Source organism: Podarcis tiliguerta, assembly GCF_965153285.1.
Source record: "Podarcis tiliguerta genome assembly, chromosome: 1".
NCBI lineage: Eukaryota > Metazoa > Chordata > Lepidosauria > Squamata > Lacertidae > Podarcis > Podarcis tiliguerta.
The window spans coordinates 12,523,452-12,550,283 of record NC_139534.1 but is presented as its reverse complement, the minus strand read 5'-3'; the positions used below and the strand labels follow the sequence as shown (position 1 = coordinate 12,550,283).

Here is a 26,832-nt window from a genome sequence, read left to right as displayed (position 1 = left end):
TTAATGGGTATTAGCCATTATAGTATTGATTGGCTTTGGGGGAGAAGAATGTTGGGGGCTTTTACCTACATCTCCTGTTGGTGGGGTTCCTGGAGGCCTGGCCACTTCCAGAAACAGAATGCTGAATTAGATGAACATTTGATCTGATCAGCAGGCCTGCTGCTATGTTCTTAAACAACATGATGCATTATCAGAGCAAATCTCACATAGCTCCACTGTCATGACTGATTGTACCAACTGAGGGTCCAGCACATCATTGTGATTGTGAGGCTCTTTATTGCTGTTTCCACCCTTGTCTCTTTTATTGTTGTTCCCATGCCTGCAAGCATCCATTACTCCCCAACATACTTTATTGCTTCTTGCAGAGGTTATGAAGCAAACATGGACTGGGAGAAAGGGGAAGGCCACCCATTTGAATATTTTGTTTTTGGAGCCGCCTGCGCAGAGGTTGAAATAGACTGTCTGACTGGAGACCACAAGGTAAACTGTCAGGTGTCACTTACAGCTAGTGCAAAAAGCACAGCCGAGTTCCTGTGTAACTAATGAAAGGCTCTTGTGTTTTCTTTGTCGTATTCAGTCTAAACAGTTGTTTGCAGTGGACAGCAATAAATCCTGCTGGTTTCTACAAAGCACAGCTACCGTATTTTTTGCTCTATAAGACGCAACAGACCACAAGACGCACCTAGTTTTTGGAGGAGGAAAACAAGAAAAAAAATATTCTGGATCTCAGAAGCCAGAACAGCAAGAGGGATCGCTGCGCGGTGAAAGCAGCAATCCCTCTTGCTGTTCTGGCTTCTGGGATAGCTGCGCAGCCTGCATTCGCTCCATAAGACGCACACACATTTCCCCTTACTTTTTAGGAGGGAAAAAGTGAGTCTTATAGAGCAAAAAATACGGTAATTGGAAATTGGCTCAGGATACATAGTGGTTTCTTGTGTGGATCAAGTTTAACCTCTCCTCCTTCCTCACGTGACTTCAGTAATCCATGAGCTGCTGCTATGGCACATGCGTGGCAACTTTGAACGTGAATTCATCCTGGCACTTGTGTTGCAGTAGCCAACAGCCTCCACTTTGCCCTTTCCCCAGCTGTTTTCTTCCAAAGCTGACTGGGCAAAAGCAGGCAGTCTTGTGCAGAACCAGACAGCTTTTTATTTAAGTTTTACAATTTATGGATTCCATTTGCACATGAATTTTCCCAGAGAAGTGGTATAGTGTTTATTGCCACAGAAAGATAAAAAGAATACATAGCATTTATATAGCACATAAACGAGTGTAGTCCACTCTGCATATATTGTATCTCTAATTTTTGCAGGATTCCTGCAGTATTATTCCTTTTTTATATATGGGAATCTGGCTTTGAGGCTGAAGGGCTGCCCAGTACATTCATAGTTGAAGGAAAATTTTATTTAAAACAAAAACCAAAAACATTTATTCAAAAGTTACAATACATTTTCAATCAGTATATTGGGAGGATTCAAAAGCTGGTATTTGTTGGTTTCTTAGCCAAAGCTCTCTTTCTTAGCCAATACAATGCACCAGCTTTGCTGGCTACTGTTACTTTTCCATTAAAATGATGTCCACTCTACCTACTTCTAAAAATGAAAGTAGCATCATTGACTTTAATATGGTTTTAGACTGGGGAAAGTATTACATGATAAGGACTTCAGCCCTAAGCATACTTATAACAAATAAAGTATTGTTGAATTCATTGGGACTTATTTCCCAAAATGAGCCACAAATAGGTCATATCACACTGGGTACAAATTCTTGATATCCTATCGATAATATTTGGCTCATCTCCTCATGCTTCAGTCCCCTGAATGTAATACAAAGTTACAACCTGTTTTTCATTAACAGAATGTCAAAACAGATATTGTTATGGATATTGGATGCAGCATCAATCCAGCAATGGATATAGGTCAGGTAAGTCCTAAGAATTTCTTCATTTTGCTATGAGGTTCATTTTGCTATTCACTTCAATTAGAATCATATGATTTGGAAGGCGATCCTGTTCAGTGACAGATACAAAACCCAACAATACAGAAATTCACTGTCATAAAAGTTGGAAGGGGTTGGACCTCCTTCCAACTTTTATGACAGAAATGGGTAATTAAAATGTAGCATCTTGCAAAAATGCCCCACCCATTTCAGCTTTGTTAGATGGTGAAATTTAAGAGGAGAGCAAAGAATTGAAATATTTGTGAAAGGCCAGCATTATTCATACAATTCTGAAAATCTAACTACAATATTAATGGTAAGGTGTCTAGTTGTCTTTCAGATGTTAGATTTTTATGCTTGCTTTTATGGTTCATTTGTTCAATTTTAATAATAAATAATTATAATTTTAAAGCTAGCATCGCTTTCAGACAATGTAACGAGAGCTCGTATTAATTTAACACAACAAAGTATGTGGAAATCTCACTCTAAGCTATACTTCCTCTTGCCAGATTGAAGGTGCCTTTGTCCAGGGCCTTGGACTTTACACAACAGAGGAACTCAAATATTCCCCGGAGGGGGTCCTCTACACACGGGGCCCAGATCAGTATAAAATCCCTGCTGTTTGTGACATTCCAGAACAGATCAGTGTCTCCTTGTTGGCATCTAGCCAAAACCCAACAGCGATCTACTCATCCAAGGTAAGAAGATTGAAATCCAAGCCGCAGTTCTTCCCTTTCGCTCCTGCTAAACCTAAGTGACCCATATTACTGAAGGAAAAACTGCAGACTTGGATGGTGAGATGGAAATGATATGAGAGAAAAAGTTGTTTTCACTATGAATATCTTGTTACTGTATTATTAGTCATGCGGCTATAATCCGTCCCACAGCCATTCAGGCATAAGTGTGATTGAAATCAACAGTGATTAAATGTGCTTAACAGCGGTTGGGTTTATGCCCACATGGATATAATATCAGGAGTGTTTCATTCAGTTTTGTGACATGTTATTGAGCAAGTTGTCTCCCCTAAGACTGAAGTCCTCAACTTCACATTGGAATATTGATTGCAGACCACAATGCAGCAAAGCCAAAAGAAAAATACATGAAATACTCCAGTGGGAACCCTTGCTAGGCAATTGTTTCACTGTAGCCTATCAGGAGCCTATCACTCCCCCTATCAGGAGAAGAGCAGTCAGTTTTGAGGCATTCCAAGCCCTTCTTCTTCACCGAAGAATTGATGCTTTTGAATTATGGTGCTGGAGGAGACTCTTGAGAGTCCCATGGACTGCAAGAAGATCAAACCTATCCATTCTGAAGGAAATCAGCCCTGAGTGCTCACTGGAAGGACAGATCCTGAAGCTGAGGCTCCAATACTTTGGCCACCTCATGAGAAGAGAAGACTCCCTGGAAAAGACCCTGATGTTGGGAAAGATGGAGGGCACAAGGAGAAGGGGGCAACAGAGGACGAGATGGTTGGATAGTGTTCTCGAAGCTACCAGCATGAGTTTGACCAAACTGCGGGAGGCAGTGGAAGACAGAAGTGCCTGGCGTGCTCTGGTCCATGGGGTCACGAAGGGTTGGACACGACTAAATGACTAAACAACAACAAAGCCCTTTTTGGAGGCATAATAGCAGAACAGGCTATCAAACAATCCGAAACAATATAATAATGACACACCACTTAAATCCACACGAACAACGGATAACCCCTGTGAATCCACCCCACTAACCCCAAAACTAATAATACCTCCTTCACTAAATATTACTATTAAAAACAACACCAATACAGTATATCCACCAAAATATCCCCCAACTTTACCTCATGTTTCTGGAAACGGATCTGATGCCAAAGCAACAGAATAAGCAAAAACAACTAACATCCCACCCAAATGAATCAACAATAATACAAGAGATACAAAAGAACTTCCCAATAAAATTAAGATTCCACAACCTACACTAGCACCTATCATCAAATCCCCCCCCCCCAAAAATAAGGAGATGGATTAGACGCAACCCCAATCAAACTAATCACTAAACAAATTATAAAAATTCAGTCAAGTACATCATCATTTTAATTTGGTCGAGGCAATGGTAGCTAGAAAAACTGTGCCAACTAGCCAAAAACAATCAGAGCACAGTTATCTACTTGCAGCCAAACAGAACACAAGTTATGTCAAACTTCTAGCAAAACAAGGCCAAAAAGCCTAATTGGGGATTAGGCCAATTACGCAGCTTGACGGAATGTGACTATAAGCCCTAAATTATCCCTCAAAAGGGCTTTTCACCTTTGGCCTTTTGGGTTTTTTGTTTTTAAATAAAGTTTTTTATTTATACAACAAGAAAAAAGAAACCACAAATACCAAATTACACACAAATTACAAAAATAACCATAGACACATAATTTTCTTAGCAAACAATAAAACATCTATTGATCTTAACACTAAAGACCCAACCTCCCGTCTATTCCATATTTCAAATTCATATTACTTTTTGCCAATACACACTTTTATCATAATTAAACTTATTCTCAATAAATCTAATTTCTTATATCTACCTTGCAACTATTACTGAAGTTCTTCGAATGCTGCCTTTGGCCTTTTGGATGTAAAAACTGTGGCATGTAAAATGAAACACATCATTCCAGGGAACTGGGCAGATTTTGCATCTTAGGATAAACACAGACGAGGGGGAGCCATATAATGGCAACCCAAGCTCAGATGAGAGGGGCAGAATAATAACAGTCACAGATTCCTAGCCTATAACATCAACCAGCTGCATGGGCAATTTGCTCTTCCCCCTACCCTCAGCTCTCCAGCATCCGTGATAGGCCGCAGTTGCGGCTGCTACCATTTTGGAATATGGTGAGCAATCTTTGTGATGAACCGACTAGGACACAAGAAAAATATGTTCTTGAATGGCAGCAGTGTGTTGCTAGCAGAGAGGTGTGGCCTCACATTGTTTGTTTTCATTTTGGTTAGTCTTTAAAAAGCTGCATGTGCACACATGTGGATATAAGCCTATGCTTTCACATATATTTTTAAAGCAACCACTCAGAATAGGTTAAAAACCTTTCTAAAATAACCCAGAGTTTGCAGTCAGCATTGTGTGGCAATTCCCGCCCCCTCTCACAGATGGAGTAAATAAAGACACCAGACACCAGAATTTAAGTTAATGGGCGAAAATGGCCACAACTTTATTGATTACAGGTAAGAGAGGTATTGGCTTTAGGCATTGGCCCTAACAGACTATCCGGTCTAACCGGGAAGGGTTAAGCACCAACAGGGGGAGCCCCCGAGATGCACATCCCTGGGGCGCTCCCCAAGGGGTTACCGCTCGGGAGCGCGCTTTAGACCCTAGCCTCTGTAGGTTTCGGACGAGGCGACGCCCCTCGGAGTCCTTTAACGAACTACCCTTCAAGATTTAGGGGAGGTGATGGCGCTCCTCCCCCCCAACTTCATTTGCATAACAATACCCCTGCAATGCCTACCGCCAAAACCGAGGAGTTGTGACGTTTTGCTACGAGGTAGGCGAAAAAACCAAGTGGCTTTTAAAATACAGCCAATTAGCCAAATGGAAAAACTCCTACCAGGCCCCTTGCGGCGACCAGCCAAAGCCCATAGCAAAGTCCGATTGACAACCCAGAGGGCGGGTGGGAGGGAAAACCGCAGCTGCTGTAAGGAAAGAAAGGGGCGAGCCAGGGCTGCCCCGACCTTAAATGCCCTTTGTTAACCCCGCCCCTACCGCCAGCCGATTGGCTGGCACTGTGCCTAATGAATAATAATCAGAGTGGGGAATCCCTGAGTCCCGCGGGGCTGGAGCCAGCCCCGCGAGAATGTAGACGGGGGCGTGGGCCCGCAACCCCCCCCCCTCCTGAAGTCGGGAGTGGCTTTCTCAGAAAGGCTGCCACAGGACCCTTGTTAGATTTATAGCTGTCTCCTTCTCCACAGCTCCACCGATGAACAACAGGTGGGCACCGTTGCAGTTGTGATACTTGGACATTGATAAGCCACCCAGTACTGATTTGAGGAGTGCTGCTACTTCTGCTACCATCACTACTACTACTACTACTTCTCAGAAAGGCAGGGCCACCTACCACCCTTGGAACTTAGTGGGAAATAAGTGGAAGGACAGAGAATGAGACTGGAACATCCACTCACCACATACTGAATCGGAAAGCCCACTAGTGGCCCCATCGTGAAGTTCCCTCAAGCTTGGAGCCAGTCCTGAGCACAGGGAAGGCGAGGAGTGTATTATTCATCATGGGTGTTATGCAGTAGGTTCCTGTGACTTCTCACATCAGCCACGTGAAGGTGTTGGCTCATGTAAGGTCTGCCTGCTGGCTCAAGTGAGTGCACAAAGGCTGATGCCACCAAACTCTTAAGAGTTTGTCAGATGCTGGGTCTTGTTCCCACACAAAAAGAAAACAAAACTCATTTCATGTGCAGACAGAGACGCTCCCTGAAAGGTTCTTGATGTGAAATATTTGCTAATGTCTCAACATGATTTCACTGCTTTTGTCTCTGCTTTTGTCAGGGCCTTGGTGAAGCGGCACTTTTCTTGGGGAGCTCTGTTTTTTTTGCAATATGGGATGCAGTGGCTGCTGCCAGGAAGGAAAGAGGATTGTCATCAGACTTTGTGTTGAACAGCCCCTTGACTCCTGAACGAGTGCGAATGGCCTGTGGTGACCAATTTACGGAGATGGTAAAGATTTTTAATGCATCTAGTGCCTAATTCTTCTTTCTCTCGTGACTGTCAGGATGAGGAATAGGTTACTCTTAAATTAAAATCAGGACGTAGCATCTTCTGGTCTGTCTGTCCTTAATGGCACCCTAAATCTTTTGTGCCTCCAGTGGCTTCCTCTTGTTGCCTTCAGGTATTGTTGCATCAGTTTCACAGAAATCCAAACTGATTTAGCAACAAGCCTTAGCAATGACTCTTCGAGACTGATTGTTCCGTTTACTATTTATTCATTTTTCTAGATCCCAAAGGATGAAAAAAGCAAGTCCACTGTTTCGTGGGAAATCTCCCTTTGAAGAAGAACCATGAATGTGCAGAAAGTGCCATGAAGTGCTAACTTCTTCAATTCAACATCTTCCAGTGTTTTATCAACAAATGCAGTTCATTTTAGTTCAGTAGTTGCTTTCTTGTGGGGAATTATATTGCAGGCTTCATATTCATTTACATGAGAGTCTCCTACCATTTTCACACTGTTTGGTACTAGGCTGCTACAGTTCAAGGCCTAACCATTTGGTGGTTGCTTCTATCTGCCTTGCTAGGTTCCTAGCTAACATACTCTGTCTCCTTCATGGAGCCCCCTCAGCAGATCCACGGGTCTCCTGCCTCCTCTCCCAGGGTCCTATTTCACCATCCCCTCCTTTTTTCTGGCTACTAAGTTTCCTACAACCTCTAACCACCTTTCCATCTGTCTTCTGCCTCTTTCCACCTCTTTCCCTCAGTTTTTCAAGGCATTACTAAATGTTACAGAAAAACATGTGCCGGCCACTAGACATAGCAACCATGTACAGAGTTCCCCCAACCTTAAAGGTAAAGGTACCCCTGCCCGTACGGGCCAGTCATGTCTGACTTGGGTTGTGCGCCCATCTCACTTAAGAGGCCGGGGGCCAGCACTGTCCGGAGACACTTCCGGGTCACGTGCCCAGCGTGACGAAGCTGCTCTGGCGAGCCAGCACCAGCGCAGCACACAGAAACGCCGTTTACCTTCCCGCAATAAAGCGGTCCCTATTTATCTACTTGCACTTAGAGGTGCTTTCGAACTGCTAGGTGGGCAGGAGCTGGGACCGAACAATGGGAGCGCACTCCGCTGCTGGGATTCAAACCACCGACCATACGATCGGCAAGTCCTAGGCACTGAGGTTTTACCCACAGCGCCACCCGCATCTCATTCCCCCAACCTTAGGCAATATCTAATTCAGCCTTCCCTGACATAGTGAGCCTGAGATGCTTTGGACTACATCTCCCATCATTCCTGACCACTGGCTATAATGGCTGGAGCTGAAGGGACTTGGGAATCCAACAACATCTGGGTTGGCGAAGGCTGATGGTAGCCGAACTTGCCTTGCATCCTCCTCGTCTCATTATGCTCTGTGTTTCCCTGTTCCCACATGCCAGGATTGGCTGCCGCTGAGCATCTGCCTACTGCTGCTGTTGTCTTTGAAGTGCGAATCTCAAATTGATCCACTTTATTTACTTTGAACAAGGTCTGTGGTAAAATAAATCTTGAGCTGGTTTTGGCTTTAGGAAACCTACTGTGCAGTGGTGTGCATGAAAGATGGCTTGGGGCATCAGACAACATCCTCAGGGTGTGAGACAGCATTGTTTAATGACTGCTGACTGTTAAAAGGTACAAGGTGCATGCCTTTGTGCATCTTAGACGTCTGGTGCATGCATTATCTCCTGCGACGGTTGTGTTTTGTAAGATAAGCTGTCTTTCCAGAATATCAAGAACTAGGCAATAAAAAATCATGCACATTAAAAGATGCATATGCCACTTAAGGCTAGCATGCAGATTATTTCTTGAAAGGTGAAGGAAATAATTTGAGGAGTGATCTGTTGTTTGATTATGTGCCTTGTTATCACACCTTTTTTAACTACAGCATGGATTAAAATTGATTAAGCATGCAGGTGCACGAGTAATGAAGCCTACAAGTAATATTGCTTCACACTTACCCTGTTACTCTCTTGTGTGTAGCTTTGCCAGGAAGACTGAATCACTTGGCTTGCACTTCACCGAACTTTAATTTATTTTCAGCAGTTTCTCAACAAGTTTAATTAAGATGTGCAATATAAAAAATAATAATCCCTTCCATGCTCATGGGTGATAGAGTGGCAAAGAATTTAATGGGAGGAGGAGGAAGAGGAAGAAGACTAGTTGCACTCATTCCGGCTAAGACAATGGCAGTTCCTGGGACTCCCAGAGATCCAGGGTTGGTAGCCCTCCAAATGTTATTGGTTTCCACATGCCACCATACCATATGGTTGGTCTTGGAGACCCCAGGTCCTCCATCTCAGCTGTCACTCACAGTCCTTGTCCTCACACTCTTTTTCCTGGGTTTTGCATTTCACTCAACCGATGCTGTGTATGTGCAGTTGCACCCACACCCTTGCATGCACCTTGGATCGATATGAAAATGGCAGTGTTGTGAGTTTTCCCCTCTGTGCCATCTGGTACAACTTGTCCTGTATTTTGGTGTCATTGAGCTGTGCCTTTCCTTGCTTCACAGGATTGGCTGGTGTGGGCCAGGAAGCACACAGTGTAACAATGTGAGGACGCTGGGCAAATTGTGCTATGTATTATAAAGCTGGAAGAAAGATTCTGTGTTTGGCGGCACCTCCCTTTTTTTGTCCGTTCGCCCAAAGCAGAACTAAATCTCACAGAGGGCTTCTGGGCAGGGACTTAATGTTGTAAGTAGGTTGTTCAGAAATCACAATTGGGTTGCTGTCAACAGTTTTGGGGTTTTTTAATAAGGAGCCCGTCCCCCCCCCCCGAAGGGTAAATGCAGGTTAAAGGGGGGAGAATATACAGTCTAGCATTTTGATGCCAATGGCGTTGTGCAAAAAAAACTGCACGAGGAACACCCATCAATAAGTACCTGTCTGAAAGCAGCCCAAGTACACAGGTGCAGTGATATAATTTCACACCTTTTTGAATCTTGTTTAGAAGAGCAGAAAAAACTGATGATGCGCAGGAAGAGTGTTGGAGAAGGTTCAGAAAAGGCAATCAGAATGATCAAAGAGCTGCAGCAGCTTTCCTATGAGGAAAGCATTTTGGACCTTTTCGTTTAGAGAGATGGCAAGTAAGTAGTGACATGATAGGATTTTATAAAACTAAGCGTGGCATGGAGAAAGCGGACTGAGAAAATATTTTCTCCCTCATAACACTAGAAGTCCTGGACATTCAACAATGCTTATTGAAGTACCTCACGTATAGTTAAGCTCTGGAACCCACTCCCATAAACGGCAGTGATAGCCACCATCTTGGAAGCCTTTAAAAGAGGATTGAACAAATGTAAAATAGACTTGTGCTCTGTCTGTATGGTCAGAAGCAGTATTATTTTGAATACCCGTTGCTGGAAGGCGTGTGCTTCTTATGCTTGGATCCTGCTTGCGTGCTTCTCTCAGGTATCTGGTTGGCCTCTGTGAGAGCAGGGTGCTGGACTAAGTGGGCCATTGGCCTCATCCAGCAGGCTAGCATTTCTGTGCAAAGAAAAATTCAAGCAAGAAGTACAGTGCATCTCATGCATTGTACTATTGTAATATTGGTAGAAAAATGCAAAAATCTGTTGGCATGGTTGCATGTAAGGTATTCTACTTGCTATTTTGCAGGGGGAATTCGATTGCAAGTAGCAAATTCGGGTTGCGAAATCAAAGTGTTTTTGGCACTCTTATGCAACAAACCCTCCTCCCTCTAAATGACGCTTCTTGTAGCAAGGAAAGTATTAGGAAGACGCACTGGAAAATGTAGGGTTACAATTGCTTGGTGTGATGTGCTAGAATTTCCACACAAATCAGTATCAACTAATGGTGTATAACCTCAAGAAATTTTGTGCAAACAAATCAAAATGAATGATAACCTGGTCATCTGTAAGTACCCTAAGTCTGGGAAATGTTTGCTGGTTTAATCAAGCTTGTTAAGGTGATGTGCTCACTACAACTGTTGGTATTCATTTCTGTTGAACAAAAGGTCCCATTCTGTTTTAGTGTGGACAGATGTACCTTGGAGTCCTATTACCTAAATAAACTTTGTAAGCTTCCATTTTTGATCTTTTACTTCAAACCGCCCACAAGTGCTGGGCGTGTTAAGTAGAGAGTCATTATAGAGTCGGATGAGGAATGAAATATGCAATGTTGATACCTTTTCCCATCTCTGTCAACCCTGATCCTACCATTGGTATAATCCCAGGAACTACTCAACATGGATAGGTCGTTTCAAGTCAAGGAATTGGGGAGGCTAGCTGTTCTGGACAGGGTTGCACTGCCTTTGAAGGGACAGGTGCATAACCTGGAGGTGCTCCTACAGCTGTCTTTGGAGGCTCAAGTGGCCTCCACAAGCAGTGCCTTTTACTATCTCTGGCCAATTTGCCAGCTATTGCCATCCCTGGACATGGAGAGCCTTGCCACAGTGATCCAAACACTGCTGGTAACAGGGCCATAGCTAGGGGGGGCGAGATGGGCCCCTGCCAGGGGCACAGGCGAGGGGGGGGGCGCAAAATCAGCTGCCAAGAGCCTCCACTGGCCAGCACCCTGTCCAGCCAGAGCTCTCTGCCTGCAGCCAAACAGGAAAGGGCCCGCACCAACTTCAAAGCCTGCCCAGAGAGCCAGTGTGGTGTAGTGGTTAAGAGCGGTAGTCACGTAATCTGGGGAACCGGGTTCACGTCTCCGCTCCTCCACATGCAGCTGCTGGGTGACCTTGGGCCAGTCACACTTCTTTGAAGTCTCTCAGCCCCACTCACCTCACAGAGTGTTTGTTGTGGGGGAGGAAGGGAAAGGAGAATGTTAGCCGCTTTGAGACTCCTTAAAGGGAGTGAAAGGCAGGATATCAAATCCAAACTCTTCTTCTTCTTCTTCTTCTTCTTCTGCCCACTCTGGAGTCACTCCCCCCCTCCTTTCTCACACCCTCCCTCAAGGGTGCCAACTTGAATAAAATACATTGGGGGGCAGGTAAGCACCGCCCTGTATAATTGACCACAAGACGGAGCACATGGACACTATTTGAATGGCAATGCCCATTAACTAGGGGGGAGGGCTCCTCAAATATTTTAGGGGGGGTGAAGCAACCTTGGCCCCAAGGAATTGGCTCCCATGCCCTTCTCCCTATTAAAGTGGGGTGCTCCCCACTTTATGCGATTTCACTTATGCAGGCAGGGGCCTAGAATGTAACCCACGCGCAAGTGGGGAGACACCTATATACCATCATCTAGGTCAGCCTTCTCCATCTTGGTGTCCTTCAATCAGAACTCATTACAAAAAAGAATTCACTACAAGGTGAAGTGTATGAGGAATTGAAGGGGGTGTTGGAGGAGAGGCAGAAAGAAGAGCTAATTTGTTCATGGCTGGGGGCGCAATCTGGACTATTCTCCCAGGGGCGCAAGATCACCTAGCTACGGCTCTGGCTGGTAACCTTAGAAGTGGAAAATTGTAATGCACTCTGTGTGGACTGTCCTTGAAGTTCATCATCATCATCAAACCTTTTATTGGCATCACATACAAACATCCATAGCAAATCAATACAGAATTCCCACCTTCCCAGTGACACAAAACATTTGTCAAATGGAAGAGGCAAAGCAGTCTAACATTTCGTCTCTAGGTCTCCATGGAGGTCTGCAATGTGTTTCAACGACAAAAAACGAGATAAAGATATTTAGCCACTAACTTGGTGAGCTCCTGATTATTCCCCAATAATAGAAAACGTATGACCTCTAACTCTGGTTTCCATTTGGGGATGCTGGCGGAGATCAACATATACCGTAGTTTACATTTAAGAACCATATGTGTAAGAGTTTCCACTTCATGGTCTTCACATGGGCAAATTCTTTCTCCTTCCACCATTCCCGAGAACCTTCCCCACAGGAGGTTTGAAGGATTTGAATTAAACCTGGCCAGCAAAAAAAATCTTTTCTTGAGGATTAAACAAAAATCCAAGATAATTGTGGTTAATTTCATATGCCCAAGAAAGTTGAAAGTTAAGAGGGGAACGTGTTTTCTCTGCTGCCGCTGTTAGTTCCTGGCGTTCAATGTCCCACAACCTAGTTTTTATTATAGCCTTGGCAGATGGTGGGGACATTGATCGCAAAAATTCCACTGACAGCCCAAGTTGCTGTACCTTTAGGTTAAACTGTTGTAGCCATGGGGAAAGAAAGGGATCTAGCAAAACATCACTAAGGAGAGGATCTTTATCTGTTGTGAGGCAGATGTTTAGCCAGCATGTAAGAAATCTCGCCCAGGCTATGGTCTCTACGTTGTGGTGTTGACCTCCCTCTAGACACAAGGCTGCTTAGGGTACACCACGTGGGACAGCAAAATTTTTAATAAGGAAAGCTGCCTGCACTCGTTCTACCAGCTAGATAAACCCTGGCAGCCAGACTGGAATTCCATAGAGCAATTGAGCTATAACTTTGGCGTTGAAGACCTTGAGGGCAGAGGGGATATGCGAATTACCTCTTGTTATAAAGAAACGCATTATGGCTTGCATAGACATCTTACTGGCATTCACCGCCGTTGCACGGTGCGAGGACCATAGAAGCCTATGATGGAATGTGATTCCCAGGTAGCTGAATTCTAATACCTGCTGGATGGGCTTTCCACCAAATACGCAGCTATAGCTTTTACATGAATTCCCCAAAACCATTATTTTGCGTTTATCAAAGTTCACGCACAATTTCCTTCTGGACAGATAGTCAATACAGGAATTTAACAAACATTTTAGGCCAATTCTTGTCCGTGAAAGCAAAATCATATCTGCGTATAGAGGGATGGGAATGCTTGATGCTTTGAGTTTTGGGTTGTGAGCATCCACCTGTTTTAGTAAAGATGCGAGGTAGCTAAGAAAAATATTAAAAAGAGAGGGAGCGAGTACACAGCCTTCTTTACTCCTTGGTTTATAGGATCTGTCATTACATTCCCTGGTGGTGTTCTTATGCGACAGGTGTTCTTTGTGTAAAGCTTTTTGATCAAGTAAAGTCATCTAGGTTCTAGGCCCATTGTCTCCAATTTGGACCATAACAGCCCCCTGTCGACAGTGTCAAAAGCAGCCTTGATATCAAGGAAGGCCACATAAAGACATTCTTTATGAAGCCGCGTGTACTTAGTGGCTAAATGAGATAACACCAAACAGTTGCATAAAGTAGATTTCCCTGGTCCTTGAAGTTGATTCAGAAGCTACAATTAGTGCAGAATGTAGCTGCTAGACTTGTAGTGGCCTGATGCAAACACAATTTTTAAAAAATGCACTAGCTACCTATATGCATGCCATGCGTGCTTGGTACTGGTTCTCCAGCTGTGGCGTTTCCTGGACAGTGATTCACAGATGGGTAACTTCAAGATTGATCTATTGTAATGTGCTCTGTGTGGAGGTACCATTGAAGTATGAAGAATGCAGCAGCTAGGCTTTTCATTGGTATGACCTGCCGCAAACAATTCTGAAAGAACTGTACTCGATGCTTAGAATCATAGAATCATAGAGTTGGAATAGACCACAAGGGCCATCGAGTCCAACCCCCTGCCAAGCAGGAAACACCATCAGAGCACTCCTGACATATGGTTGTCAAGCCTCTGTTTAAAGACCTCCAAAGAAGGAGACTCCACCACACTCCTTGGCAGCAAATTCCACTGTCAAACAGCTCTTACTGTCAGGAAGTTCTTCCTAATGTTTAGGTGGAATCTTCTTTCTTGTAGTTTGGATCCATTGCTCCGTGTCCGCTTCTCTGGATCAGCAGAAAACAACCTTTCTCCCTCCTCTATGTGACATCCTTTTATATATTTGAACATGGCTATCATATCACCCCTTAACCTCCTCTTCTCCAGGCTAAACATGCCCAGCTCCCTTAGCCTTTCCTCATAAGGCATCGTTTCCAGGCCTTTGACCATTTTGGTTGCCCTCCTCTGGACACGTTCCAGTTTGTCAGTGTCCTTCTTGAACTGTGGTGCCCAGAACTGGACACAGTACTCCAGGTGAGGTCTGACCAGAGCAGAATACAGTGGCACTATTACTTCCCTTGATCTAGATGCTATACTCCTATTGATGCAGCCCAGAATTTCATTGGCCCAGAATTTCATTGTTTGCTTCAAGTTACTTGCATTGGCTTAAAAAGCCTACACAGTTTGGGGCCTGGACACCTGACAGAATTCCTGTTCCTGTACTGGCCTGCACATTTGTCAAGCTCTTGCCATCCTTAGGGAAGGCCCACTCCTATGGCAATGTGAGGGAAGAGATTTCTCATTAGTGGCACTCTACCTTTCAAGCTCCTTTCCCTCTGAAATTCCGCTGGCATCTCCTCTTTTGACCTTTCAGTGCCCTGTTCAATTGCAAAGGGAGACCAGTACATAAAGGCATACTTGCTTAGGAGGATTACAATGGTTTCTGTGTCAGCCAGTTCTTTTGCTTCTTTAAAACAAAATGTTAGGTATAAAAGCATCTGCCACCTGCAAGAAACCTTAATTTATTACAACCATGCATCAAATGTATGATTAGCGAGGAAGAAAAGGAGCCCTACAGAGCTCTTCCAACCGATTCCACTCTGGCTCCTCCTCTTCACCTATATAATTTGTCGCTCGGTTCTGGGCAACACAGACCAAAGCGGTGGTGGAAGCAACTGTAGAATCTGCATTTCCCCCCGCTCCTTTTGCTTAATATCTGACAGCTTTCAAGGTGTGCTTTCATACGGCAGAATGGCTAATCCCCAAAAATCGGATGAGCTCATTTTTTTTGTGAACGGAAGGAAGGTAAGGATTCCTTTTAATACTTTAGTGTGTTTTTAAAGGGGGGGGGAGGACAAGGGGCACATTATTGTATCTACAAAGAAGATTTAAAATGTTCTCTAGATGTTATTCATGACCTTACAAATTACACATCTTTTCCCTGCAATCTTCTGTCATTTCAACGCCATTGTTTACATGTTGGGACTTTCTTTCTCTGTCTCATTGACCACCATTGACTGGGATTGTCAACTATGTTTATTTCACATTACTAAATTAAACTTTGCAGACACTTCCTCTTGTGTTTGAATGCCTAGGTCTTATGAAAATGAAAGAGGATGGAGCGACAGCTGTCAGAGCAACGCTGTTGGAAATGGATTAAGCTATTATTATAGCTATAAGCTATAGTAATTGGTAGCAATACCGTATCACCAAACTTTTAAAAATGAAAATACGGCATGAGTTCACTGTGAGTGCCTTACAACAATCTGAAATAAAAAGGGTATTCGATGAAAGGTTCCCTAATGAAATATAATCAAATAACATTAATATCCCTTCCTGCTAAAAAAAATATGCATGCAATTTAACACTTAAAATGCACCCATGTGTTTACTTTCTCTTGTTTTCTCCACTTGAGAACAAAGACAATAAAACATCTCCATTTACAGATATTTCATCCAGAGAGGACGAGGAAATGATTAAAATACATGTGTCATGTTTCTTAGAAACTTGAATTATGCAGTTATTTCAAATAGGAAGAAAACAACTGCATGCACTAATTGTGCTTTGTATACTTTCAACTATAAGTCTAGTATGACACAACTATAAGAGAGGCACTTTGATTTCAGTGGGAGAGAGCTAAGCTCATTTGAAACTGTCCTACTGAAATTGGCAGTGTTTAAAAGTGGTTACTTGGCTAGATTGTGCCCTTATTTTATATTTATTCTTATCAGAAGAAGAGGAAAATAGTGGGTGGCATTCAACTAACATTTAAGTTCATTAATTTTAACATCTGGAGGGCCAAAGATTCCCTTCAGCTGCTATAGAATATTGTTGCATGCCACCCCAATCTCTGAGCAGTGAGAGATTCCAGGGGTTCGAAGCACTTGCCCAGGGTTTGTGTTTCCTTTTGGAAATGAGGCACAGCAGAGACTATGGTGTCTTTATGACATATGGTTTCTTTACACATATATACAACCTTAGCCTACGATGGAGGGGTTCACAACACCCCAAGAGTGTCCTACTACTCCCATAGCTGCAGCCTTAGATTCAAGCAGAAATCAAACATCATGCTCTGCCTCTGGCTTTCGAGCCTGCATTGGTATTTCTAGTTCACATCACAGCTCCAAAACTCTACATCAAACTCTGCTTTGTATTCTAACTAGCTATCCGGCACAGAGCCCCCTCTCCTTGCTTTCTTAATGGCCCATTACCCTTCCTTCGTTCTTTTAATGACCCATCACCCATCACCCGGGCCTTATGAGGAAGCTTGCCTGGGTCCCAGGATTAAGAGTCTGGCACCCATTTTTACATTTCAAGCCTTGATTAAATTCTCACACTTCCTGGATCCAGGAATTACAGGTGTCTGGCACCCACAAATTCATAACAGTATTCATCCATTCATATATTTTATTACTCTTCTGCCTTGTTCTCCTCCTCTACAAATACATCATAGTTAAGCAGAGCTTCCAAAAAAGAAAAAAGAAAAATATTACAAACCTTATATGCTGGATCCAAATAAAACTAAATGCAAATAAGGGAGAAGGATTTGGATTCCAAATCTTTTTAAAGTTTCTCCAGTATGCAAGTTCTCCCCAAAATGGTTCCCATCATAAATCAAGGCATAAATCAAGATTTCAAAAGATGGAATGGGAGCACTCTAGATGCAGAGTAAATGCCTGGAATGCCATCAACCCAAGTAGATGAACTCAAGTTCCATTTTCCCTGTGGTTTGATAAGACCTGTATTGTTGTATCTGAATAAGAGAAACTGAAGAAAAGCAGCATGTGATATAAATTCCTCTCATCAAAAGCATAGGTAATCCTCTTAAAGCAAGGTGTATTTTTTGGTTTCTCGACTCTCCTTTCTAATGCAGGTGATAGAGAAATCTGCTGATCCTGAAGAACTGCTGCTTAATTACCTGAGAAAGGGGCGTATCCTTTTAAAGCTCTTGCGTTGCATAACTATTCTGTTACCGATTTGAAAAGTTTATTGAGACGTATCCTGGGGCTCCCATGTTCAATCAAGTATGAGAGGTATGCAGAACTAGGTATATGCACTATAAAATACTGGTTGCGTTGCCATTTTTGTTGCCAACCTTCGACTCTGCAAACTGACTTACTTAGGGACTCTTCTAAATCCAGATGGTTCCACTTCTTACATAGCAAAATCAGATCTATTGGTATTGACTTGGAACCCTTGTATAATTCAAGTGAGCAATATATTTATCGCAATATTCAAACCAGATTAAGGGACATTGAAAAACAAAACATCGAGTCAGCTGTAAATATAATTTACTCCCCCAAGTTCTGTGGTTTAAATACAACAGATAACAGGGTCACCTATATCTCAAAATTAATAATTCCAGTCCAACACAGGGCCTTTACGTTAGCCCGACTGAACATTTTCCCCTCAGCTTTTGTCAAGGGCAGATATTTAAACATCCCCAGAAATCATAGCCATTGCGGATGTTCTTTGAATATGCTGGACACTGTAGAACATATCCTTTTCTACTCTCCATTGTACAACCAGCTATGCAAACATGTGCCAAAATTACATTTTCTGTGAAAAAATCTTATACTTTGGCAACAGGTTTCTTAAGGGTTTTTTTACAAGTCCTAGTCTAGAAGCATCCTATTCCACAATTCAATTTTACGTGCATTGGAAAGATAGATATTTTAGAACTAGAAACTTACCAAAACTTAGTGTTCTGGGGCCCAGATCCAGCCCAATCGCCTTCTAAATCTGGCCCGCGGACGGTCCGGGAATCAGCATGTTTTTACATAAGTAGAATGTGTGCTTTTATTTAAATACATCTCTGGGTTATTTGTGGAGCCTGCCTGGTGTTTTTACATGAGTAGAATGTGTGCTTTTATTTAAAATGCATCTCTGGGCTATTTGTGGGGCATAGGAATTCATTCTTCCCCCCCCCCAAAAAAAAATATAGTCCAGCCCCCCACAAGGTCTGAGGGATAGTGGACTGGCCCCCTGCTGAAAAATTTTGCTGACCCTTGCTCTAGAGTCTACATAATTGAAAACTTTGCAAATAATATTTTACCAGGGCTTGGAAACACTCTGGGTCATAAGATATTGCAAAGCAAAAGTCAATTTGTAAAGTGAGATTAATCTCTGCAGTCATACATTTTAATGGAGCAAGCCTGTTTTTCTTGTTAGGACAGAAAATCAGCATGAAGTTGAAGTAAGAATAAGCAGAAGTGTTAACACTTCCCGTAATTATCCCATGAATGGAAATAGTTCCAGGCAGGAGCAGCATCATTTTGCTCCCCCTCAGGTGAAACGGGAAGCTACTGTGTAGCCTCACTTACAAGGCTTGTGTGGTAGTGGTGGCTTCCAGAGAGCACTCGCAAGATTTCACAAGATCTTGCAGAACTCTTGCAGAGATCTCACAAGATCTCACCGGAAGCCACAGCAGCAACCACATGACCCATGCAGGGACAGGCAGCGCACCTGCAGGGGTGCCAGTACATGGGATTCTGCCACCCAAAGCAGCTGCTTCAGTTTGCCTCATGAGAGGGCCGGCCCCAGTTCCAAGGGATGGGCTATTTGGGCAAAAGATCTGGAGTTTTCCTTCTGATATTCTGGTGGTGCCCTGCTATGGATGCTTTCTATAGCTAAGGTAAATTGGCATCCACAAGGAGCAGCAGCATCTCTTTGGTGTTGCATTCTCTACTGCTCTACTGCATTATTCCTCTTGGTTTTTCAAAAGCAAGGACTTCTGGTTTGCACATAACATTAAACCGTGGTTTATTAAACTATGGTTTGTTGTTGGCTTACAAACCTAGGTTTGTTTTGATTATGGTTTGACGTTATGTTTGAACCGAGCACCCTTTCTCCAACGTGATTGGTCGATTACCTCAGTCCAGCCAATCACTAAACTACAAAGGCACATGACATGTCACATTCAGTGGTGCCTCGCAAGACGAAATTAATCCGTTCCGCGAGTCTCTTCGTCTAGCGGTTTTTTCGTCTTGCAAAGCAACCCTATTAGCGGTTTAGCGGATTAGTGCTATTAGCGGTTTAGCGGCTATTAGCGGCTATTAAAGGCTTAAGGGATCAGCGGATTAGCTGCTAAAAGGCTATTAGCAGCTTAGCGCCTTAGAAAAAGGGGGTGGGGAGCGAAAAAAAATCTCAAGAATCGCAAGACATTTTCGTCTTGCGAAGCAAGCCCATAGAGAAATTCGTCCTGCGAAGCACATTGAAAAACGGAAAACCCTTTCGTCTAGCGGGTTTTCCGTCTTGCGAGGCATTCGTCTTGCGGGGCACCACTGTAAAACAAAACAAACCATATATAAATATGAATTTCAGTAGACACTACAACAGAGCAATAGTTACAGCACAATTCTATGCATATATACGCCTAAGTAAGTCCCACTTTCGGGTCAGTGCATATTACTTCAGTCTTAGGCTCCATTTGCACAATACATTTGAAGTAGAATTGTGCCACTTTAACCAGTCATGACTTCATGGGAACTGTAGTTTAAGAGTGTTGAGACCCCTATTTCTCTAAAAAAACCAACCCTACAGTTCCCAGAGGCAACCCTATTTAAGGCACCTCTATTTCCCTCAAAAAACTACAGTTCTCTGGGAAGAGGGATTGTTAACCCACTCTGGGAACTGTAGTTCTTTGAGGGAAATAGGAGTCTCCTAACAACTCTCAGCACCCTTAACAAACTACAGTTCCCAGGATCCTTTGGGGGGAGCCATGACAGTTTAAAGTGGTACAATACTGCTTTAAATGTATAGTGCAGATGGGGCCTTTAATAAAAAGTTACATTAAAAATAATCATTAAAATGTAGGATTTTTTTATTTAAAAAATGCATTCTCAGACTTAGCTACCATCTTGATAAAGTGCCTTCTCTTCATTTATTTTCTTTCTCCTCTACCCCATAAAGGAAATAAAAAGTAATGTGAAAGACGTCATGCGGGGTGGGGTGAGGGGAATCCAGATACAGTGGTACCTCGGGTTAAGTACTTAATTTGTTCTGGAGGTCCGCTTTTAACCTGAAACTGTTCTTAACCTGAAGCACCACTTTAGCCAATGGGGTCTCCAGCTGCCGCCACGCAATTTCTGTTCTCATCCTGAAGCAAAGTTCTTAACCCAAGGTAATATTTCTGGGTTAGCAGAGTCTGTAACCTGAAGCGTATGTAACCTGGAGCGTATGTAACCTGAGGTACCATTGTATTAAACAAGGAGTCAGCACTTTTTTTCCCTTAACCCTCCACTGTAACTACAAGTCTGCCTCACAGGAACGAAGTATGGCTGTGGAATTGGAGGCTGCGGGGCTTGCACAGTGATGATATCAACATACAACCCAGACACCAAGAAGATACGGTATCCTTAAGGAAGGAAAAGGATAACAGCACCAAAACGTGATGTCATTTAAAAAAAAAAAAATCACTTGCCATATATGGCTTTCCCACAATAATCGCAAGAATTGTTGTTTGATCGGACAGCTGAGAAGAGCATCCGTCAGAAATGTGCAAAAAAGACCCGCTAAATACCTAGAGGCTGTCAGCCTCCATTTTAACTTGCTTCCGACTCCATTTTGCCTCCATTTTAACTTGCTTCAGACTCGACAGTGGTACTGACAGGGGACAGGGAAGGGAGCAGGGGGTGATGAGGGGCAAACTCTGAGGGGAAGAGGAGCCTTGGCGGCCATGAAGGGTTAAGGGCCCTGCAGAGTGGAATTTTTCTCCTCAGAGCATCAAGGCCCTGCTCAACTAGGCTGCTGCCATGGACAGAATTTAACTTTGCTCCCCCATGCGAGTTTTTGAGGGGTGATTGCGGTCCCTCCTCGGCGCTTTACCTGTGTACGTGCCATACCTTTAAAACCTATTAAAGCACCTTGTTTCCCTCAAAGAATTCTGGGCCCTGTAGTTTGTTAAGGACGGCAGTGAATTGCAACTCTGTGAGAGGTAAACTACAGGGCCCAGAATCCTTTGAGGCAACGATGTGTTTTGAATGCGCTTCAAAGTCAAAGGGTGCGCATGGCTTCAGGGGTCCTCAGTTTGGGTGTTGGTCCCTCAGATGTTGTTGGACTAGAACAGGGGTTGGCAAGCTTTATTAGCCATGGGGCAGATCACTCCGGATTGTCGGTGGACCGGACTGGAGCAGCGTGATGCCGGAAATTGTGTCTGCACATGTCCACGGCATCAGAAATCGCTTCTGCGCATGCCCAGATGCTGGAAATCACGCCTGCGCATGAGCGATTTTCGACGTCTGGACATGTGCAGATGTGATTTATGGTATCTGCAAGTGTGCAGGCACCATTTCTGATGCCACTCAGCGAGTCCCCACACCGCGCTGCTTTAGTGCAGCGTGTGGGGGATTTGCTAAGCGCGGCGGCTTGGTTTGCAGGCAGCTTGTGGGCTGGTAAAATTGTCCTCGTGGGCCGCATCCAGCTCCTGGGCTGCACGCAGAGCTATCAACATTTCCCATTTTTAAAGGGAAATTATCTTATTCCAAATAGGATTTTCCTTTAAAAAAGGGGGAAGTTGACAGCTATGGCCTCACGTTGCCAACCCCTGGACTAGAACTTCCATCATCCATGCTGACTGAGGATGATGGAATTGTAGTCTACTAACACCCAGGGGCAAGGGACGTGGGTTAAACCACAGAGCCTAGGACTTGCCGATCAGAAGGTCGGCGGTTCGAATCCCCGCAACAGGTTGAGCTCCTGTTGCTCGGTCCCTGCTCCTGCCAACCTAGCAGTTCAAAAGCACATCAAAGTGCAAGTAGATAAATAGGTACCACTCTAGCGGGGAGGTAAACGGCGTTTCCGTGTGCTGCTCTGGTTCGCCACAAGCGGCTTAGTCATGCTGGCCACATGACCCGGAAGCTGTCCCTCGGCCAATAAAGTGAGATGAACGCCGCAACCCCAGAGTCGGCCACAACTGGACTTAATGGTCAGGGGTCCCTTTACCTCTTTAACACCCAGGGGCACCCAAGGTTGAATAAGACCAGCTCTACCTCACTGTCATACCTTTCGATTGATATACATCGGTTAATGGAGAATGCAGTCTGAGAAAGAATGGGTAGTTCTGGGGTGGGGAGCAACCTTTTTAAGTTCTGGTGTCCAGTGCTACATATTGGATTGTGCTAGCCCCTAGACCATCCATGGCTAAAAATGGCCCTAGTGGGTTGGAAAAACGTGGTTTAGTCCTCAAAATTCTCCTTTACATTTCAAAGACATTATCCAGCCAACTCGTGCCTACTTCCATTATGCCTGTTGTATGGCGCTGCAGTAACTACCGTGGAAGGAGTTGGAACTACGAAAACCAAGCTCCATCCCATTCAGGTGAGAGTAAAATAAGAGATGTTGTCCAAGTTCACTTTGCCCGAGTTTCAGAATATGTAAAAAGCCTGGTGGCCTGTAATGCTTGCCTCCAGTCCAAGGCAAGCGTTGCAGCCCCATTGTTCTTCTTGGGCCAGTTTGGGTTTGGACAACCTGGAGGAGAGCGTCTAAATAATTATTATTATTATTTATATGCCGCCCATATGACTGGGTTTCTCCAGCCACTCTAGACGGGTTCCAACAAATTAAAACATCCCTACTGTCTCATCTCTCACCCATCCTCACTTTTAATGTTTAATAGGTTATTGTATTTTAGTGTTGGAAGCCGTCCAGAGTGGCTGGGGAAACTCAGCCAGATGAGCGGGGTATAAATAATAAATTATTATTATTATTATTATTATTATTATTATTATTATTATTATCCCTCTCCACTCCCCTTATCCGGCTGTTGGCGTTACAGCCTTCCTTCCCTCCCACCCTCCTTCCAATGGTATGTGTGCCAGCGACCCTGGGGAAATTGCATTACCCTGCCAAAAAAGGGAAGGAAGAAGAAATCTGCTGCTGCCATAATATCTGCTACAGCAGCCAAAATAGAAAATAGGAGCTGCAACTTGGGAAATGATTGGGACCCTGTTATGGTATCAATGACTTCACCAAGAGTATGGCAGGATCTGAAACACATTGCAACCAAGCTGCTTTCTTCTTCCTATTAGTAGTAGGAGTAGGAGTAGTAGTAACAGTAGTTGTCATGGTGTCAGTAGTGGAGCCAAATTATAAATCAAGCTTTTGAGAATGGATCACCCATTTCTAGAACTTTTTTCTTTTTGGCCTGTGACTGTCTGGGACGTTGCCACTGGCCTCCTCCAAAAATGTCGCCAGCTAGGGACGCGGGTGGCACTGTGGGTTAAACCACAGAGCCTAAGACTTGCCAGTCAGAAGGCCGGCAGTTCGAATCCCTGCGATTGGGTGCGCTCCCGTTGCTCAGTCCCTGCTCCTGCCAACCTAGCAGTTCAAAAGCACGTCAAAGTGCAAGTAGATAAATAGGTACCGCTCCAGTGGGAAGGTAAACGGTGTTTCCGTGTGCTGCTCTGGTTTGCCAGAAGCAGCTTAGTCATGCTGGCCACATGACCCGGAAGATGTACGCCGGCTCCCTCGGCCAATAAAGCAAGATGAGCGCCGTAACCCCAGAGTCGGCCACAACTGGACCTAATGGTCAGGGGTCCCTTTACCTTTACCTTAGCTACAGGTAGCATGGATTTAGAAGGATGGGGAAAGCTTTTGCTTAATCCTTGTATAGCAGGCTGCTGTCAAATGGTGCCACCCCCTTTAAATAAGACTTAATGCTTCTGATTCAGCAAATTTTAATGGGGTGGGGGGCAGAGTTTGTTAGCAGGAGCCAGGACAGAGTGCCCCATGTCAAAGAACAAAAGCTACAATTGACACTTCAAAACTTCTCCTGCCGTTCTGCCCTTTGCTACAGCCATGAATTTGGGCACAGGATGCATTTTTTAGTAACTTTACTGAGTAATAGTAATAATAAGGGGACAAAGGAGATCAGGAAAAAGCAGGATGATACTCTAGAAGTCAACGTTTCTTTGTATGGACTATCCATTTAGATATGTATTATCATTCCAGGAAAGGCTTGCAAAGTGCCACGGCTCCCAGTGTGGCTTCTGCACTCCTGGGATGGTGATGTCTATGTATTCGCTCTTAAGAAATAACCCCGAACCTACCATGGATCAGATAACTGCGTGCCTGGATGGTAGGCTGGTTTTCTCAAAATATTTCCCCCCAAAACTGATATATAAAAATCGTTGTTGTTGTTTTTATTTGAATATCTTGTAAAATTGCTTAGTTAAGAGTAGGGGTGGGGGAGAATTTACCTAATTCGCACTTTCTGAAACAATGCACAAACCAAAACACAGCCATCTTTTGAAATTCACGCTTCTCTGAATTTTGGAATGCAGTTCTCCAGTCAAGTGGCATGTACAAAAATGCATGTACTGGAGTAAAGTGTGCATAGAAATGCAAATATAAGTGAAAATAACATTTAAAAATGCATTATATTCAAGAAAATTTCTTTGCAAAAATGTGTACATTAGGAGAAATTCATGCTTAAGCGCTGATGAATTTTCACAAGGACTTTTAAAAATATTGATCACAAACTGATGCCTAAATGCAGAACACGGAAAAATGGGGAAATGAGTGGGACTGAAATTGACAGGTTCACCCATCCCTAGTTAGTAGCAGAACACTTATGCTATACTTTTGTGTTGCTCTCGTGTTTGGTGTCATCTGGTTCCTGTGTGCTCTGAAGGACCATTTCTTAAATGCACATGCATTTTGCTTATGGCTCAGTAGGGTCCAGGCTAGCTAGCAGACAACAGGCCAGATTCAGCCCACCACCCTACAAGAGCAAATTTACTGGCTCCAAGTATCATTACCTATTTCTTCTTGTTCTTTATTTTAAGTTCTAACAGCTCAAAAAAGCATGCCACCAAATAATTAAAACATATAACAACATTACATTTTGATCAACATATCCTCAGGTGTATGGATAAGGGAAAAAAGCAGTGTGTATGCAAGAGACAGAGAAAGAGAGAGATTGCCCCCTTTAATGCTACATTATTATTTTTAGTTTTGTATGCAAACCCTGGCCAAATCCCTGCCAAGGTTAGTTGCCCATGATCTCTTTTACACAAGTTGAATTGAAGTGCTAGGTTCAGATGATTTGCAAAACTGTAGCTTTGATCTGCTTATCTCTGTGTCTGATCGTTCCTTCCAGGCAATTTGTGCCGTTGCACAGGATACAGACCTATAGTGGACAGCTTCAGTGCTTTCTCTCCGGTAAGAAATAGAAAAATAAATAACACTGTGTTAAAATTGCTATTTGTTGGTATACACAAAGGCACGGGGCACTTTTGATCCTTCGCCAAAGTGACGTGATAGAGGGATATAAGTGGTCAGGGCTCTCTCTCTGTCTCCCAGAGTCATTCCCAAAAGCTGAATGGTGGAAGATTAAGGGAAAGTGTGTATTATTCCCTCTTCACTACCACAATATGTGGAGATGGATGCCAACTTGGATGGCCTTAAGAAGGAATTAGGTAAAGTCACAGAGGATAAGGTTACCAATAGCTGCTAGTCATGATGGCTGTCTATCACCTTCAATACCATGCCTCTGGATGGTATTTAGTGAATATCACGAGTGGCGCTGTGGTCTAAACCACAGAGCTTAGGGCTTGCTGATCAGAAGGTCAGTGGTTCGAATCCCCACAACAGGGTGAGTTTCCATTGCTTGGTCCCTGCTCCTGCCAACCTAGCAGTTCGAAAGCACGTCAAGTGCAAGTAGATAAATAGGTACCACTCCAGCGGGAAGGTAAACGGCGTTTCTGTGCATTGCTCTGGTTCGCCAGAAGCGGCTTAGTCATGCTGGCCACATGACCCGGAAGCTGTCTGCGGACAAACGCCAGCTCCCTTGACCAGTAAAGCGAGATGAGAGCCGCAACCCCAGAGTCATCCGCGACTGGACTTAAGGGGCCTCTTTACCTTTACTTGTTGAGGAACATGAGTTGGAGGGTGCTTCCAGGGAGGGATATATCTTGTAGAGCCGGTGCTCCTCACACACACTTTTCAGAGTCTACCTAATGTCCTTGTCAGGCTCTCCTCATCTCCTCATCCCTGGTTAATCTGGATTTACCCTTTCTGGGAGAAATCTGGCAATGACCTGTTGAGGGGGGTGTCACATTCCAGGATGTGGTCTAAGGCAGGCATAGGCAAACTCTGGCCCTCCAGATGTTTGGGACTACAATTCCCATCATCCCTGACCACTGGTTCTGTTAGCTAGGGATGATGGGAGTTGTAGTCCCAAACATCTGGAGGGCCGGAGTTTGCCTATGCCTGATCTAAAGGCACATGAAGCTACCATTTTAC

The 26,832-nt window shown here is 43.9% G+C and overlaps 2 protein-coding genes and 2 long non-coding RNA genes across 8 annotated transcripts in view; 2 read left to right on the top strand and 2 right to left on the bottom strand.

The window, feature by feature from the left end:
- Positions 1 to 10,708, top strand: part of LOC310660741 (aldehyde oxidase-like) — a gene marked incomplete at its 5' end in the record, with an annotated part of 53,428 nt that extends 42,720 nt beyond the window's left edge. For 2 of the 4 annotated variants that reach the window (XM_083405727.1, XM_083405725.1), the window contains 7 exons: positions 366 to 480; positions 1,858 to 1,923; positions 2,448 to 2,636; positions 6,469 to 6,636; positions 6,915 to 7,479; positions 7,853 to 8,770; positions 9,445 to 10,708. In XM_083405727.1, the coding sequence (XP_083261853.1) occupies positions 366 to 480; positions 1,858 to 1,923; positions 2,448 to 2,636; positions 6,469 to 6,636; positions 6,915 to 6,968 (592 nt within the window). In that variant the 3' untranslated portion in view covers positions 6,969 to 7,479; positions 7,853 to 8,770; positions 9,445 to 10,708. Of the gene's footprint in view, positions 1 to 365; positions 481 to 1,857; positions 1,924 to 2,447; positions 2,637 to 6,468; positions 6,637 to 6,914; positions 7,480 to 7,852 lie in introns of all 4 variants that reach the window. The other 2 variants (XM_083405726.1, XM_083405724.1) reach the window with 1 other exon arrangement.
- The window catches only part of LOC310665379, a 142,294-nt gene that overhangs the window by 95,809 nt on the left and 19,653 nt on the right, over positions 1 to 26,832 (bottom strand). The window contains exon 2 of the long non-coding RNA XR_014505441.1: positions 922 to 1,297. This is a non-coding gene — a long non-coding RNA (uncharacterized lncRNA). The remainder of the gene's footprint in view (positions 1 to 921; positions 1,298 to 26,832) is intronic.
- The window catches only part of LOC310660748 (aldehyde oxidase 4-like), a 62,508-nt gene continuing 50,840 nt past the window's right edge, over positions 15,165 to 26,832 (top strand). Inside the window, exons 1-6 of one of the 2 annotated variants that reach the window (XM_083405764.1) lie at positions 15,165 to 15,393; positions 17,462 to 17,519; positions 20,843 to 20,939; positions 22,797 to 22,905; positions 24,538 to 24,664; positions 25,688 to 25,749. In XM_083405764.1, the coding sequence (XP_083261890.1) occupies positions 15,340 to 15,393; positions 17,462 to 17,519; positions 20,843 to 20,939; positions 22,797 to 22,905; positions 24,538 to 24,664; positions 25,688 to 25,749 (507 nt within the window). In that variant the 5' untranslated portion in view covers positions 15,165 to 15,339. The remainder of the gene's footprint in view (positions 15,394 to 17,461; positions 17,520 to 20,842; positions 20,940 to 22,796; positions 22,906 to 24,537; positions 24,665 to 25,687; positions 25,750 to 26,832) is intronic. The other variant, XM_083405763.1, reaches the window with a different exon arrangement.
- Positions 20,996 to 21,795, bottom strand: LOC310665539. Its single transcript, XR_014505513.1, has 2 exons — positions 21,198 to 21,795; positions 20,996 to 21,157 (listed from the first exon to the last, which is right to left on the bottom strand). It is a non-coding gene; the product is annotated as an uncharacterized lncRNA (long non-coding RNA).